This window comes from Mastigoproctus giganteus, chromosome 5 (assembly GCF_048544385.1).
Source record: "Mastigoproctus giganteus isolate SK-2022 chromosome 5, ASM4854438v1, whole genome shotgun sequence".
Classification (NCBI taxonomy): Eukaryota; Metazoa; Arthropoda; class Arachnida; order Uropygi; family Thelyphonidae; genus Mastigoproctus; species Mastigoproctus giganteus.
This window is the reverse complement of record NC_143579.1, coordinates 75,764,194-75,782,887: the sequence shown is the minus strand read 5'-3', so window position 1 is coordinate 75,782,887 and position 18,694 is coordinate 75,764,194. Positions and strand designations below refer to the sequence as shown.

At 37.6% G+C, this 18,694-nt stretch overlaps 1 protein-coding gene across 3 annotated transcripts in view; it reads left to right on the top strand.

Moving 5' to 3' along the window:
• The window catches only part of TRAM (translocating chain-associated membrane protein 1), a 141,450-nt gene that overhangs the window by 32,787 nt on the left and 89,969 nt on the right, over positions 1-18,694 (top strand). For 2 of the 3 annotated variants that reach the window (XM_090373301.1, XM_090373300.1), the window contains exons 4-5: positions 1,485-1,601; positions 14,217-14,275. In XM_090373301.1, the coding sequence (XP_090229427.1) occupies positions 1,485-1,601; positions 14,217-14,275 (176 nt within the window). Of the gene's footprint in view, positions 1-1,484; positions 1,606-14,216; positions 14,276-18,694 lie in introns of all 3 variants that reach the window. The other variant, XM_090373302.1, reaches the window with a different exon arrangement.

The window sequence follows — 18,694 nt, the reverse complement described above, 5'->3', positions numbered from 1 at the left end:
TGCGGAAAGGTCAGGGAATGACCACCGCATATCTCTGAGCAATATGGCCTTAGTTGCTAATGCTCCTAAAAACCAAATAACAAACAGGAACAGGAAGAAGTCACAGGGGGGCTAAGTCTGGCGAAAAAGGGGGGGGGCGGTGACGATTGTCATGTCATGTTGTTGGATACCAAAAACCGTGCTATGGCAAGAGATTTGTGGGTTGGCGTGTTGTCATGATGAAGGACCCAGTTTTTTGTTGTTGTTATTTGGTTTTTAGGAGCATTAGCAACTAAGGCCATATTGCTCCAGGGATGTGTGGTGGTCATTCCCTGACCTTTCCGCTTCCTCCATATTTGGTGGGCACAGGCTCGAACCCCAGTCTAATCAAGAAGTGTGTGCTACGCACTGCTGCTCCTGCCCACCTGGCTGTGGAGGCGCCCCAGTTTTTTGTGTGCCACTTCTCTGGATGTTTCTTCCTGAAGGCTTCCCTTAACAGCCTCAGGGCATCACAGTAGAACTTTGTGTTGAGGGTCTGGCTAGGAGTGACGAATTCCTTGTGGATAATCCCATCAATGTCCAAAAAACAGATCAGCATGGACTTCACGTTGCTCCTTACTTGTTGGGCTTTCTTTGGTTGGGCAAAGATGGGCTCTTCCACTTGGATGATTGTTGCTTGGTTTCTGGGTCATACTCATAAACCCAACTCTCATCACCAGTGACAACCATAGAAAGAAAGTTTTGATATCACTCCTGGCCTGTTTGAAGATCTTCTTGAAGATCTCTGCTAACTTCCATGTGTGATGCTGTTTTTGGTCTTTTAGGACTTTTAGTGTACCATTGTAGGACTATTGTACAGTATGTACGATAGTCCTACAACACCACAAATGTCGTGGATGGGCCACCTGTGGCCTATATGGATCACCGCCCAAACTTTTGTGATATTTTCCAGGGTGGTGCTTGATGGACGCCCAGAGCGATCGTCGTCATCAACTGACATTAAACTGTTTTTAAAACTGTTAAACCAGTGGAGATCTGTGTCTGGCCTAAAGCATTGTCACCAAAAGCTTGTTTCAACTTCCTATTGCTTTCTGCTGCTGTATTGTTAAGAAGGAAACAAAACTTGATGCAAGCATGCTGCTCTCTCACATCAGCCATCACAACAATCTCAAACTACGCAAACACACCGCCAAAGGACTGCACATAAATATTCAATGATTCTATCCAGCTTGATGCCACGTGGCACACTGATTCACAAAGGATTCATGCAGTGTTACCTAGTGCCACGAGTCCATACTGGAAGTAGTTCCCACACAACATTCAAATTTTGAGAACATTTGGATAGCACCTCTTACATTATAATAAAACATTATTTTTCCTAATGCTGTTACAGCAGCTGAAATTTTTTTGAGAAATTATTTTAACCTTAAAAGTTAAATGTAACATATGTTTATATTTAACATTTTCTGTTAAATTTTTTATTTAATCACTTTAATTTCTTTTAGAAATTGAATAGGAAATTACACTTATCCAAAGTGAAGCACAGCAAATTTAATGAATCTGGCCAACTATTTATCTTTTATCTTATTTCACTTGTTTGGGGAGGAGATATTATTTTGCGGGTAAGTTATCTTAAATTAACATAATAAGTACTTTGATTTGGATGGCAAAAAAATTCTTTTATAATTTAAAGACAATTGTGTAATACAAATTTTGCTATGAGATTTGTCAGTAGTATTTTAGTTTTTCATATAAAATTAAATTGTAGCTTCCTTTTATTAATCGGACCTTTATTTTTGCTTCTACTATTGGCAAAAATAAAGGTCAGTTGAATAAAAGTGCAGAAATCCATTTAACTGTTTATAATGCAAATTACTGTAAATCATCAATATCAGAAGGTGTTAAATCAAAAAGTGTTATTAATTGAGCTTGTATAGTTTCTCTTTAATTAAGTAAAAGATTTGATGATGCTGTGCGCAGTAAAATAATTACTATAGGTTTGACACACTGAATCATTTTGAATATTTCATTTTTATATATATTTTTTTATTTTTTAGATGATTATCCATTTTAAACTTGGTAAAACCTATCTCATAGGTTTTCAAATTGGGTTCTGTAAAATTTTAATGAGAGAGAGAGAGAGATTTTATGATAATTTATTTAATTTGTATAAATGTATTACTTTTTTAATTTATTATTAATCATTACATTTGTCATAGGCTCTAGGGAGTACATACATTGATGAACATTTAATGTGTTTCTTCTGGAAAGTGTGTAACTAGATTGTGTGTGATTCAAAAGTCGCTTCAAACGATGTGTTTTTTAACATACAAATTGCCTTAATTTTTCCAATGTGTGCTGCTATCTCTTATCTGTGTTATAATAATTGTCCCTGTGGTATAATAAGGGTCCTTGAGGCATATCGCAGACATTCTCTCAGATACGCCTGACAAGCTGTGCTTTCTACCTGGAAGTCTAAGATGCTAATGGAACTGATATTTGGGTGACACTCAAGTCAAGTGGACCCAATTTTGGCAAAGTCAGGATGGTCTGCAACAGCCAAATCCTCTGTTTGCACCTTCCAGGGTATTAATTCCCATGCACAAGCACACTGTGGGTGACCACTCAGGTGTGAACCAACGTAAGCAGGGGTTGAGGTGTGGCTCACGGAGGAATGCCATCCCTCTGTGCTATCAGGCAATACTAGGTGGTAGATGACTCTCATCAACTGATGCAATCCTACCACTTTGCTTATTGGAGGCTTGAAGTGGTGGAACCAATGTTTAATCTCCAGAACTAAATTCTGGTCAACCCTTCCCTATCTCTTCCATCATGCAGTTTGAATGATGTCTTTTGAGGTTATGATGAACACCATGGCAAGATCCAAACTTCCTTACATTTCGAGGGTACAGCTCTAAAACCGTGTTCGCAGGCCGGCCGCTAGTTAGTACACCGGACCGAACCTATTTGCAACTCTCTAGGAAGCTTTCAGATCAGTTAGTGTATGATCTTGCTACCTCTACCCTGCCAGATAATGACTGGAGGGAGTCTGAGTATGGGGGGGGGGTATTTTTGAGGCCACGTTATGTCAAGGATCTGGGTATATTCTCACCACGTGTACGCCATATCCAAAAATTTCATTACAGCATGTCTTCTCCCCCCCCCACTTTTTCTTCTATTGATTGTACCACGGATTGTCAAACTAATAGAGAAAACGTATCTGCAAAAAGATCTAAAACTTCCTAGTTCATTTCACAAATATGTGGTCTCAGTTCTAATCTCAATGATGTCCATTTTCCCTTACAGCCTAGCGAACTCCATATACTTTTTCTAACAGAATCTCAGTTATTGATTGATTCAACCACTGCTCATCTCAGTTACCCAAATTATTTGCTGTAAGATTCCTTTCACCTCAAAGGTGGTGCTTGTGCATATGTCCATTCCGATATTCCCTGTCAGAGACTTGGTAATTTGGAATCTCCACTTTTCGATCTTCTCTGGCTTAAAATCTCTCTACCTCATTTTGCCAAATTCATCTGTTGTCTCTAACGTTTTCCCAACTCCACTAATCACTTGAAACTCTTTGACTTCCTCTCTTTGCAACTTGACTTTCTCAAGCCCAACTTTCGTAACAGTGAGGTTATTTTTCCTTGGTGATTTTAATGTTCACAACTCCAGCTGGCTTTCGTTTTCTAGTCACACGGACCCAGCTGGTCGAGATGCTGAGGCTTTTGCAATTACTAATGACCTCGCACAGATTGTTCATTTACCTACCAGAATACCAAACAGTCCTAACTATACAGCCAACACGCTTGATCTTTTTCTTACAAACAACCTTTCTAAGTACACGGTCGAAGTGAGTGATCCTTTAGGCACTTCAGATCACAATTTGGTGATTGTCTCTTCTCCAATGGAGCCTTTATAGCATGGCTATTTCCAACCTAGTGTTTGCCATTACAAGAAGGCAAAATGGGATAACCTGTGAGATTTCTTTTCCTTGGTCGGATTACTGTTTCCCCTCCCCTCAACAAATCCCTACTGTGGTCTATTCAAGATGTCATTCTGGAACCATAGACTCAGCCAGCTTCCCCTAGAAGTCAGACTCGCTGGCCTTTAGTTATCCAACTTCTCTAGTACCACCTTGGTGGATTGTGGGAGTTATTCTTCTCAATTCCAGGGATTCTTCCTGAAGTTTAATGATGCTCTCAATGATTGGGAATATAGCATGCAAAAAGGATAGGTGGAACAGGACCAGGTTATGTCTGCCAGGGGCAAAAGTTGACGTTGCAGAGCAGATATCATCTTTTAAGGGCACAAAATGTGATATTGTTGTACTCATTGGCACTAATGACCTTAAGAGCAAGCGATCTGCAGATATACTTAACAGTCAACACTGAAAAAAAGTTGCAAATTAGGGTTAATTTGAAAGTGTCTGCAATTCTGCCCAGACACGATATGATGAGAGCTTTGTAAATCAATTAGGTCCTGGAGAGATTGTGTAAGGCTCACAGGGTAGAATTTTTTTTTCAGCGTGGTCTGTGCTTGCTAACAGGGGAGACTGCTTCTACAGGGATGGAATACACTTAAATAGAAAGGGTGCAAGAATATTTGTTGATTTTATTGAGGAAGTGTTAAGTGGGTCAGAAAACTGCAAGCTTGGGGGGATTCACAGACTAAAAGATTAACAGTAGCTGCAGTCAGGGGTGAAAGTGATTCTTGCACTGCTTCTGTTGTAATGATCAGCAGCCTAGAGAGTTACTGGGGATTTCAAGAGCTGTTGGGAGTCATCATGGAACAAGTAAATACATGGGCTGTGTTAGGGTAACTAAGAGTAAGAACAGGTGCTTGTATACTTGCATGGACACCAGTGCTAGAAGTATAGTAAATAAATTTGATGAATTTGAAGTGCTGATCAAGGCATCAGAGGCAAATTATTGTTGGGATATCAGAGACATGGTGTCTCACAGATATATTAGCAGTGTAGAATTGGAATTTGGTGAGTGCAATGTGTACAGAGACTCGGTAGGAAGGGAGGAGGGGTTATGCTGTTAGTTAAGAAACATAAAATCTAAGGAAGTGCATCCAGTTTACATGGGTGGACAGTGCAATGTTGAGTCTGTTTGGTGTGACATAAACACTAGGAAAGGGAAAATGAGAGTAGGAGTGAGTTATAGGCCTAATGACTCTGAGTACAACGAACAGTTGTGCAGAGAAAGAGTGGGCCAGTAAATCAGAATGTCTTGTATTGGGGGATTTTAAATTTCCAGATATTGATTGGAACTTGAGGGTTGGTCACTCGTATGCTAGTAAGACTTTTGTGGATTTATTGCAGGATTGTTTTCTACAGCAACATGTTTGAGGGGCAACCAGAAGGGATAATACTCTTTATCTGATTATCAGCAGTGATGACTCGTGCATTAGGAATTTGCAAATAAAGGAACCACTAGATGACAGTGATCACAGTCTACTAATGTGGGATTTACTTAAAGATTTAACTATGATCAAGGGTAAAGGGAAGGGCCTTTGTTTTCGTAAAGGACTACAGTGGTTTCAGGCAGTTTTTGAATTCTGTATAATGGGATCAACTGATGATGTTAAAAACAGTTAATTCAAATGGGAGGCTTTCAAGGAATTAATTTTGGAAGTTACTAGGCTTTTCATACCAGCTACGAAATAATATTAAAGATTTAGGCCTAACTGGATGTCATATGACCTAATGTGGCTTGTGGCGGAGAAGAAAAATGCATGGGATGCATATAAATTAGCAGGTGACACAGAAGCCTATGGGAGATATAAGCTTGTCTGTAATCAAGTCGCAAAGGAGGCGAGGCAGATTACGAGAACTCCTTGGCAAAGGATGCAAAGGAAAACACTTCTTTACTTATGTAAACTCTAGAAGGAAGGGATTATTAGCCATATGGTGCAAGAAAGCCTGAGTCTTATGCTGCAACCACCAAAAAAAAAAAAAAACCATTTGAGAGAGAGAGAGAGAGAGAGAGAGAGAGAGAGAGAGAGAGAGAGAGAGAGAGAGAGAGAGAGAGAGAGAGAGAGAGAGAGAGAGAGAGAAAGTAGAAGGGAATAACCTAGAAAGAGAAGAACTATATCCTGCTCAGGACCCTGGGTGTGCCTTGCCCATACTCACCAAATGTGAACCCCTGGGATGAATTAGATGGGTCCACTTGATGTTGGTGGTTCGACTGTTGATGATCCTTCTGAGATAGCTGACTAACTGAATGAGTATTTTGCATCTACATTCACATATGAAGAGTTATTCAAGGAGGGGAATGCCAGAAGTTTATCAAACTCTAACAGGGAACTAAGTGATTTTGTGATAACTGAGAGCAAAGTGGAGGAGAAATTGTTGAAGTTAAACATAAAAAAGGCACCTGGGGCAGCTGGAATCTATCCAGCTATATTGAAGGAGTCAGCGAGGGACGCAAATAATTACAGACTTGTTAGTTTAGCTTCTGTTCCGGAGAAAATAATGGAGTCACTGGTTAAAGAGGTGATACAGGATCACTTAGACAAGACAGCAGCAATAGTTGAGACACAGCATGGGTTTGTTAAGGGTAATTCTTATCAGACCAATTTGATGGATACAATGATTTGGTCACAAAGGAACTGGATACTAAAATTAATTTTGATATCATATCTTGGATTTCAGTCAAGCTTTTGACACTGTTGCACATGGAAGACTGCTGTACAAATTGGAGTGGTATGGCATTAAGGGCAAGTTACTGCAATGGATAAAGGGATGGTTGAGTGGGAGACCGCAGAGAGTGGTAATAAATGGATACTGGTGCTGGGCCCATTGTAGTTTTGTGTATTTATCGATGAAGGTATATCAGACTTAATGTCCATGTTTGCAGATGATACAAAGGTTGGCAGGGTTGTTAATGACACTAAAGACAGTATGCTGCTGCAATAGGATCTAGAAAAGTTTGGCAGATGGGCTGAGAAGTGGCAACTGATGTTTAACATTGACAAATGCAAAGTACTCCATATGGGTAGAAGTAACCCAAGAGAAATGTACCAACATTCAGGGAGGTGGAGAATGAAAAAGACCTGGGGGTAATTGTGCAGTCAGATATGAAGTTCCTGAGCAGTGCATACAGGCTGCCAGAGCAAGTCATGGAATTTTGTCAATGATATATAGGAATTTTGCTAGCAGAGATTAGCAGGTGATTATCCCTTTCTATACAGCAATGGTCAGGCCACTCCTTGAGTACTGTATATAGAACTGGAGGCCTCATTTTAGGAAGGATGTAGAGTTGCTAGAACGAGTACAGAGCAGGGCTACAAGATTGGTGAGAAGAACAAAGAGGTGTGCTTATGAAGAAAGGCTTAAGTTCTGTAAGTTGGAGCACTGGAGGCTAGGCACTTGCAAGGTGATCTGATTGAGGTCTATTGAGCTCTATAATGCTATGTTTGAGCAGGTTCAATGCTGACGGGATACTTTTGCTTGCTCAGACTAAGAACCTGAGGGGGCATAGTTTCAAACTGAGGAAAGACAGTTGTAGAATAGATGTGTGGAAGTTTCTCTTTAGCCAGCGAGTAGTTGATTGCTGGAACAGACTTCCATCTGTTGTTGAAGTTGATAGCGTTAAATAAATTTAAGGCTGAACTAGACAAACATTTGGAGTGACTGGATGGGTGAAATGGGAAGGTTGGCTTTTTTTTTTTTTTTTTTTTGGCTGATGCCCTATAAGCTTGTTGCTTTCTTGCATCATATGCCTCAACTAATGATAATTTAGATTATATTCCTAACTTTTGATATATTCATTTACAGCTTCTTGTTATAACGTTATATGCCAAGCTTCCCTTGAGCTTGGCATATAACTTGAGCCCTCTTAACTTTAGTATCATTTCTAACAAATGCATCTGTGAGGTAATTATAGTTATTTTACAGAAATCTGACTCCTTAGCATCCTCCAGAGATAGGAGCTTGTTTTCTACCGTAAATATCATCAAGAAGTATTTGTCCAACTCATCTGCCATTTCTACGCACCTTCCACTGTAACCACTTAAGGCACCTATTTGATTTGCTCTTCTTTTTTGTATTTGCATGTGAAAATTCCCTATCTTTGTTCTTGGCTCTTTGCTACCACTTTCTTGAAATCATCTCTCACCTATCTTACCCAATGCTTGTACAAAATCAAATTAAGCTGTTAGCCTTGCTTGTAATCTATCTTATATTTACGAAACTTGACCACTGGTAGTACTAAGTTTGTGGCACTGAGGCTAAAGCCTGTAAATATTCCCCACAGCATATTTGCATCCAAGAGCATACAGTAATCTCGCAGGTTATTTTAGCCCAAGAAATATCTAATTCCATTATAGACCCTCTCTTTAAATTGAAGCTCTTGCCTATAGTTCATAGTTACCTTTAACCACAGGGTTATTTAGATATAACCCATTTTATGGTATTGTGGTCACTACCTGCTTCTGGTTCACCCGTTATCAAATTTTTAATACAGTTAGGTGTTTTATTGAGAACCCTATCTAGAATATTAGAGTCCCTTGTACTCTCTCAGGCATGTTGGGAGAAGTGGAAATCATCGTTTGTCCAGAAAACTTTTACCATAGTGTTCCTGGTCCACAGGGAACATTTTTGATTATGTTGACTTGGTGAAATGGTGTTCAGCTGATAGTCCACCGGACTGAACTTATTGGTAACCTTTTATGAGGCTTCAGATCAGCTAGTGTATAATTTCTGACTCTACTCTGCTAGATAGTGACTGGAGGGTTTGTTTCTTTGTTGTTTGGTTTTTAGGAGCATTAGCAACTAAGGCCATATTGCTCCGGGGATGTGCGGTGGTCATTCCCTGACCTTTCCGCATCCTCCGTATTCCATGGTCACAGGCTTGAATCCCGGTCTAATCAAGAAACATGTGCTATGCACTGCTGCTCCTGCTCACCTGGCTATGGAGGTGCCTGTGACTGAAGGGAGTCCAATTAGTGTGTATGCAGGGGGCATTGTCAAGGCCACGTTATGTCAAGGAACAGGGTATATTCTTATTGCCATATCCAAAAATTTCATTAATTCATACATGTTCTCCCCACCTTTTCTTACTACTGAATACATCAAGAATAGTGAAACTAATAGAACAAACTTATTTGTGAAAAGATCTAAACCTCCAAAATGCTTCCTCGTTCATTTCACAATATATGTGGTCTCAGTTCCATTCTCAATGATGTCCATTTCCACTTACCCTGCCAAACACCCTGCATACTTTTCCCACAGAATCCCAATTGTCTGTTGATTCAATTACTGTTCATCTCAGTTGTCCTAATTATTCCCTGTATGATTCCTTTTGCTTCACAGGTGGTACTTGTCCATATGTCTGCCCTGATATTCCCTGTCAGAGACTAAGTAATTTGGAACTTCCTCTTTTCGATCTTTTCTGGCTTAAAATCTCTCTGCCACATTCTGTCAAATTCATCTGTTGCCTCTATTGTTCTTGCAACTCCACTAATCACTTAGAACTTTATAACTTCCTCTCTTTGAAACTTTACTTTCTCCAGTCCAACTTTCCTTATAGTGAATTAATTTTCCTTGGTGATTTTAATGTTCACAACTCCAGCTGTCTTCCATTTTCTAGTCACGCAGAAACAGCTGGTCAAAATGCTAAGGCTTTTGCAATTACGAAGTGATCTCGCACAGATTGTTCATTTACCTACCAGACAATCCTAACCTCACACAAATAATATGCTTGATCTTTTGGGTGCCTCCGTAGCCAGGTGGAAAGGAGCAGCAGTGCATAGCACACGCTTCTTGATTAGACCGGGGTTCGAGCCCGTCACCACCAAATATACGGAGGATGTGGAAAGGTCAGGGAATCACCACCGCACATTCTCGGAGCAATATGGCCTTAGTTGCTAATGCTCCTAAAAACCAAATAACAACAACAGCTTGAAGTATTTCTCACAAACAACCTTTATAAGTTCACGGTTGTAGTAAGTTGTCCTCTTGTAAAACACTTATTAATCAGTCTAAACTAGATTTTTAACAGGCTAAGAGTAAGAAACTTGCTTCTTGTTCAAAAGTTTGATAGTAGACTATTCTCGTCTCTTGCAAAAGCTATTGGCTGCAACTTTTGCCAGTCTGTGTTCCCACCTTTGTCAAAACCAGTTGGTTCTATTGCCAATTCAGTCAAGGATAAAGCTGACCTGCTAACATCCTACTTTTTCTTTTAACTCATATATTGATGAACTTGGTAAACCATCTCCTACCATTCAGTACAATCCATTCAGTGCCTCTTTGGTCCTCCATGAAAAGGATGTCAGAAGAAATTTGAACAGTGCTGATGGTATATCTCCACTTGTTCTCAAAACCTGTGCTCATTCCTGTTCTGTATCACCTTTTTTCACTTTATTATTCCACAGGTGTATTCAACTTACTTTTACTCTTTCTAAAATAATTGAGAAATTTATTAACCACTAACTCTTAAGATATCTAGAAACCTTCCATCTAATCAGTGATTGTCAGTATGGATGCTTTCAGTGTCGATCCACTGGTGATATACTGGTTTATATTGTCCATCTATGGATAAATTCAGTGGAAAGGTTTGGTGAAACAGAAGCAGTTGCACTTGACATTTCAAAGGCTATTGATCATGTTTTCCATTAAGACCAACTGTTTTTTGTAATTGGGTATTCAGTTTTCTCTATGCCCCCTCACTTCAGGGGATAGTAGATGGCGCTCTGTCTTCTAACTTCTCCTTCCATTAATGCATGTTTCCCAAGATTTTCTGTTCTTTCTCTCACTCTTTTCCTCTTTTCCTATTAATGACATTCTTTCATTGACCTGAAATCCTATCCATAGTTTTGTAGATGATAGCACATTGCATTCTGCCTTCCAGTTTGAGAAACCTTGCCCTGCACAAGCAGCTTCAACTTCTCGAATATCCACTGCCAATTCCTTAAATGCTGATCTCCAGGTAGTTCTCCAGTGGGCCGCCTCCGTAGCCAGGTGGGCAGGAGCACCAGTGCGTACTGCGCGCTTCTTGATTAGACCGGGGTTCGAGCCCGTGACTACCAAATACGGAGGATGCAGAAAGGTCAGGGAATGACCACCGCATATCCCTGGAGCAATATGACCTTAATTGCTAATGCTCCTAAAAATCAAATAACAAACAAACAAACAGTTCTCCAGTGGGGGCAATGATAACTTAGTTGATTTCAATCGTTCTAAAACTCACTCCTGATTTATCTTTCAGTCCTGTCTTATTTAGTAGTAGCAAATAATGCAAGAAAGCAAGCTTATACAGCATCAGCCAAAAAAAAAAATTCCATTTCACCTATCAACCCCCTCCAATAGTTTGTCTAGTTTTTCCTTGAATTTATTCAAACTATCCACTTCCACAACAATGGATGGAAGCTTGTTCTAGCAACCAACCACCCATTGACTGAAGGCTAACTTCCACATGTCTATTCTTCAACCATCCTTCCTCAATTTGAATTTATGCCCTCCCCCCATGTAGTCGAAGCAAGAGGAAGAATTTCATCAGCACTGAGTTTGCATGAGCCATTCAAAGCCTTAAAAGCACCTCAATCAGATCCCCTCGCAAGTGCCTAGACTCCAGATGCTGTAATTTGAAAAACTAAAGCCTTTCTTGAGAGTACACCTCTCTTAGTCATCTCTTAAGATCACTCCTTTCTTTCCCTCTCTAATCTCCTTGCACTTCTGTGTATCCATTCCAGCAGATCCTCATCTTTCCTAAAATGAGGGGCCCCAGACCTGTATGCAGTACTCAAGATGTGGCTTGGCGATTGCCTTATTCAATGGGGTAATCACCTCCTTATCTTTGCTAGCAGAAGTCAGATATGAATTTCTCTGAACAGTACAGACACACTGTCCTGGAAGCCTGTCTACACTGCCCAGAGAATTTCATATCTCCCAGTTACCCTTAGGCCCTTTTTCATTTTCCACTACCCTAAATGTAGTACCACACAGTTAGTGCATTACTCTGGAAAATCTCATTCTGTTTTTAAAGTCAGGACCAATGACATTCTTTCAATTTAGTAGCTGGTCTGCTAATGATAAACTCACAATCAGCCCAACCAAGATGAAAATGATACTATTTAAAACCAGTCTTGATCTAAGAAGACTTCAAGTTCGTTTTGAATGGTAACCAAATTCCCTTGGTTACAGAGTGTAAAATATCTTGGGATCAAGATTGATTATAGGCTAAACTTTTTTTTTCCTCACTTTGATTATCTATTAACTAATGTTAATATTTCAGGTTCAATGATCCAGATTTGTTGTTCTGACTCTGAGGTTTATTGCACAGTATAGTTGGTTCGTCATGTGCTAATCGAATTAATTGATGGTATACAATGTTTCATGTATATAACATATTGTTAATATATATATATATGTATGTATGTTGAAGACAACTGTCTATCGTAAACCAATGTGTGCTGGCCAATTTACCAACTTCCGGTCAGCACACACGTTTAGCCATCTTCTTGCCACTGCACAAACCTTGCTGACTCGTGCCTGAACCCATGCTAGTTCTGTATCTGAGAGGCATGCCGAAATTGCTAACGTCAAGGTGGATCTTGTGAGGTGTGGCTATCCCACCAATACCCTTGACAGGTGTGACCTACGGACACATGGGCACATAAGGTAATGACTCAACCACGAGCACCTTTATCCCATACTACCCAAACTTATCACAACAGGTTTCTAGGGGCCTAAAATCACATGGGATAAAATGCGTACAACTCCCAGGCAGAAAGTTACGATCCCTCATCTCTAAAGTGAAAACACCAGTTCCCACCTTACTACAAAGTGGTCTAGTCTACCGCATCTCTTGCCATGACTGCACTAGCTGCCACATTGGGCAAACTGGGAGACAGCTCGAAAAACATCTTTCGGAAGGCGAAAGAGCAATCTGCTTAGCGGATGTAGAACACTTGGCCATTGCCAAACACGTTTGGGCAACCCACCATGACATTGACCCACACTGCAATGTCATGATTGTAGATAGGTCCCGCCACTACCGACGACGTGCCTGGTTGGAGTCGCTGAACATCACATGCTCTAATACCTTGGTCAACAGGAGCAGTGGATGTCGTGTCAACCCTATTATCAAAACAACCATTTTTATTAATGACAAACGTTGGCAACGTCCACATGCATCACAGCCACAGGCTTCAACATCCAACAATTAATCATGCAGTTCATGTACATGATTGGCAGTACATGCCCTCATGTTCCACTCTTAACTGTCAGTTTGACCGAGGAAGGTTAACAAATTAACAGAAAGCTTTTTGTATGTATCTAATCTATGTATGTGTTTTTTCCTGTTATTAAACTTGTCATTATTTATTCTGTCTCCGTTTCGCTCTGTGTCCACAGTAATTCGATATTAATAACGAATCCAGAGTGCACAGGCCTCTTTAATCATATTCCTAGTCTTGTGAATACCGTATATATCTTAGGTTTTGCTATTTTGAAAAATTACCAAATAAGTGAATTGGGAATTACGATCCTTTTGAGTGACCACCCAGGTCACCAGATTTACACATGTAGACTTTGGGGTGGGGGAAGGGGTTAAAAGACCATGTCTCTTCAAGGAAAAGTATGTAGAGAATCTAAAAATAGTGATAACTGAAGAATTTTCCAAAATTGATCATGCATTTGATTCAATAACAATCGTGTTTAGTGTGGGGGAGGGGGAAAGGTGCCAAAAAGACTGCTCTCATGGTTTCGGGCCAAAGGGGCACTATTTTAAAGTTAAATTTTATACAAATGTAAAATTCTTGGCTTTTTTAAATAATAAAAGTTTAGTTTCTATACATTTCCTGATAACTTAATAGTGCATTCAGTTATATTAGAGTGCAGTTGAGGGTTTAGCCCAAGATTGATTATAGCTGCAACTTGAATTGAAATTTTATGTTGGATTTGGATCATCTTATGTAATTGTGTATGTAATGTTGATTATACTGTCTTAGTGATTGCTATTTTCAAGTTTGTAATTGTAATTTATTCATAGCATAGTACTGAGACAATTTGAGGTGATAACGTAAAAAAAAAAAAAAAAAAAAAAAAAAAAGAAGAGATCAGTACCATTGTAAAAAGACAGCTTCTTACAATATAAACTTCATTTGCATAAATTCTTTTTTATGGCAGTTGGAAATTATAAAAACGAGCATAACTCTTTAAGAATATTAAGTTTATAGGTTAATACTGCAATTATATGCTTAGTATCCATTATTTCATATTACAGGAAGGATATCTACTGAATATTAGCAAATTATGGGATTATTATCCTCACTCTGAAATGACGTAAGTAAACATTTTCATTTGTTAAACATTTCATTTAATTTTTCATCTTCTTTTTAGAGCATCATTAAAGTTCTCTATGAATTTAGTGTAACAGTCGATATGGGGGCTGATAAATAAACTGAAGGTAGTTGCAGTAGACTCATGGATCTCACAAAGTTTATCAAGCTCTCAACCTAAGTTGGAGAGCTTGGGAGGATCATTGAATTAAATGGCGCCTGCTGGCACTTAGTTCAGCATGATAGGAAAGTGAATTTTTATTCTTCTTTTGTTTTTTTGTAGATGTAACAAAAGCATAGTTTAGTTTCTTATTGCCATTCCATTGTTAAGTCTAAGTGTGACCTGCATGCCAAAAATAAGCTGAAACATAATTTTTGTGTGCCATAAAATAAACTAAAATTAGTAAATAGTTTTAGATAATAAAAAGTTAACAATGCTTGAAGTTCTAATAAGAACTTAGTTGCTGCATCATGTTTTGCACAAATACATTAATTTTCAATGATAGGTGTGGCTTGTATATCATAAAACAAATTTGCCTTCAAATAAAAAGATATTCTGTTAATAGTACAAGCTTGTATAAACTTGTTTATGGGTTTCCACCTACCTGTTAGTGTATTTTCCCATGCATACCATTGCTATCACAGTCCTAGACTAATTTTTATGCACTAGATAACTATGTGAATACTTTTTGCTGTCATAACTGCCAACTTTTCTGGTTTCATTTTCCACTTGTGTGCACCATTTTTGGGTATACTATTAAACAAACTCCTTAATATTTTAAAATTTCCTTTTTTTACCTCATTTTCAATTAAAGTTTTTATCTAATTTGACCAGTTTTTGTGTAAGTAATCTTAAATCCTAGTGGTTTTTAGTTGATTCATTTATTTTTAATAAAATGAACTGCTCTAGGTTTTTCTTGGCTATATATGATGTTAATGTACCTAGTTCATAAACAGATTATTGCTTCAGAAGACAAAATAAGATTATTATTTAGTTTGTTTTGAGTCAGTGGATGAAGTTATCCATTTGTAGTTTGATGTCACAGAAGTTTTTGTCATTTATAAAATGTTTTTCAGGTGTGCTGGCATAATTATTATACTGCCTCTGTTTATATGAAATATAAATAATGTGAAAAACTAAACTAATATTTATATTCAGTGGTTAGTATTAGCCATATGTGCAAGGAAATTAGGCTTTTGCTGCACCAGCCAAACAATAAAAAAATTAATAATAATAAAATAAAATAAACTATTAGCAGTATTCAGCAGTTGTTTTTATTCATTTTAGAAGCCACAGATTATCTTTACTGTGTTAAAAGTGAAGTATTTAGACATGGCAGCGACATCTAGTAATAGCCTTTCTGATGAAGTTGTTAGAACTTTCTGATTCAGCATCTGAATGAACTAAAGGCATTTTTGGTATTAACATCACTAAATGAAAAACTAATAGAAAGAAATACTGGGCTGAAGATTAGACAAACATTCAGTTTTTTAAGAATGTATTTAGCAGGAATAGATCTGTACTGTTTTTGTTGTTGCATATCTGCCCACCAATGGTGAAGAGGGGGAAAAGGAATTCAAAGTAGGGGGTCCAAGGTAAAAAATATTTTTGGTGTTCTGAATGAAAATTTTTGTGAATATTTTGGTCTAGCAAGAATGATTGCATTAGACAAAGGTACTGTTTGGCTTCAAGAGTAAAATTTTATTCAAATGTTGTTAACCCTCAAAAGCTAACAAAGTGGGCCCTCATGTATTTATTTTAGCTGCTAGAAACAGCTTACATGTCAGCTATTATGCCATATTTTGGAATGCCTACTACTAACCTGATAAGGCCAAACTTGACTTTTACCTCATGGATCATGCTTCATCTTGTCCAAAAACTGTTTCACAGTATTGAAGGTAGCAGATTTAATTTATTTATGGACTGAAGAATTAAGTGAAATATACACCTCAGAAATACTGTTAGGGGAAACATGATGGAATTGCCATCAGAGATGAAGATTATAAAGAAAATTGAAAAGCACAAGATTGTTGGTTTTTGAAAAGAATTGTTAGCATGAAAATACAAAAGAACTGTATTTAGTGTTTTTGCTTTCTATAATACTGAAATAACAACAAGAAAAATAAGGTGGGAGGGAAAATTTTCAAATGGAAAAGCCAGTCACTATTTGTGAATACACAAGAAATACAGGTGTTATTGTAGACAGAGCTGACCATTACTCTGCTAGGTTTTCATTCAGTTTGAAAAGCAATGAAATTGTGAAGGAAATTGTTTTTCTGACTATGGCTAGATCCATTTCAAAAGAATCTTCTTCACAAACAGTTTTGAAAGAAGATGCTTGTAGATGTCCAAAATAGGAACATTCTAGAAAGTGGCTCTTGTTTAGCTGCAGAAGACAGATTGAAAATCCATCCTTATTTTATGATTAAAGATGAGAATCCAGATAAGAAGGAAGCCTGGGTAGTATGTAGTGACAGAAGTGTGAAGAAAAGAAACAGTTTGTTATTATCAGAAATGCTCCCAAAAACCAGGGTAACAAGATTGAGTTTCAAGAAATACCATGCACAAAAATAATATAAATAATTAACATTTAAATTATCTAAAGAGGTGTTTTATATAATAGCTCGTGAAAAGCCAAAACTAAATTTTTGAATATTACATTTTATTTATTTATTTATTTATTTTAGAACTGGACTGCATTGTGAAGACAGCAAAAATAATTCTAGACCAAAAAAAGTCAAAGAATATGCAATTTTTAGTAAGTACAACGTTTACCTCTGCTTTATTCCAAGGTCTGATTATTTTACTGAAGACTGTACTTAATTTAATAGTTGTTAGGTAAAACAAATAAAAATTTGAACCCTTACTAATCTGCAAGAGGTATGCCATGTGAAATCCAGCAATTCATTGTAAGCATGTCTATTACATTATCGAAAGCATGGACAGTGAAACCTCAAAGTAGTCGAATACTGGTATGTGCAAGGAAATTAGGCATAAACGTGGGAAGGACTTGCTATGGCACACATCTGACAAACCACAAATAAGTTTTTGTTTTTTTTTTTTTAAATCTTCACTGAGGAGGTGGAACTGACTTATTGAATCATTGCCAAAGGAAAGAATAGGAATATGAATGCTGATTATTTCTGGTGTAACACACATCCATTTACAGGTTAGGGTAGGGGAAATAAGTTAAACTACTTCTTCATATAAGTCAGTGTAATTCCATGCATAATAAATTACAAATGGACATAACCTGTTAATTGAACTTTCATATATTTTAATATGTAAAGTTTCAGAAATAAGTAATTTACTAGACTAGTGACCTCCTTTGACTAGTGACCTAATATTGAAATATTCATAATGTCTCAAACTCATTAATTTGAATTCATGGTTTTGAGTACTGCTAGAATCAAAACATAATTTAAAAACTTAGAGGTTTAAAAAACCGAGTTTTAGTGCCCAAAAAAACTACCACATCCTTTATTCTCAATTTAAAAATGAGAAATATTGTAATAAAAGAATGCAATTTAATTTCAAAGTGAGATACCAAAAGCTAAGCCAAGTCAAGTGGTTTAAAATTTACTCCCTAGTCCAAAGTCAGACATGGCTTTTAAGACTGGATAACCCCACACACAAAGAGGAAAGTTTTTAAATAGACTAATTGGAAGCAAGTGAAGGATTATTGTGCAAACACTGAAAATACCAGAAATCTGAAATTAAATATGGAGATCTAACCTGAATCTAATTGCAATGTAGCCTCATTTGTAAAGTTTCAGAAATCAGAAGTCTGCTATAATTTTAGAAATATCTTAAATTTGATGATAACTAGAAACAAGAACATTCCAGGCTTTAAAAATATATCATAAACCCTACAGATGTTGGCATGTTGTTACATTATAATAGTTATCACCTCCTTTGCTCATAAACAATCTATCTTATTTATTCAGTTTTAAATGCATATAAATCTTGTACCTCTCTGATGCTACAAGTCTTGTACAATAAGATTTTATATTCTCATAGACTGATTTTTAAGTCAGAACTGTCCTAATATTCTGATTATAGACATATCGAAACAAGTTAAGCTGCAATTAAATTCTGCGGTAAAACAGTCCTGGGAAAAATATTTCATTTGTATTCCATACATTGGTAGAAAACTCTGGTATAGACACTAATATGGTGCTTACAGTCAGACATATCCTCACCGAATGTACAAGATGCAAAAGAACACAAGAGCAACTTACTCACCCCAACCACAAATGAAGTCCCACTCACACTGGCCTCAGTTTTGGGTAATGAAACAAATGTCTCAAACATTTCCACTTTTCTAAAAATTAATGTATATTACCTCCTTTAGGTTGTGATATTTCTCCCTTGCAGCTTGCTCTCATTGCCAGCATTGGAAGGTGACTCTGTAGGGTACAA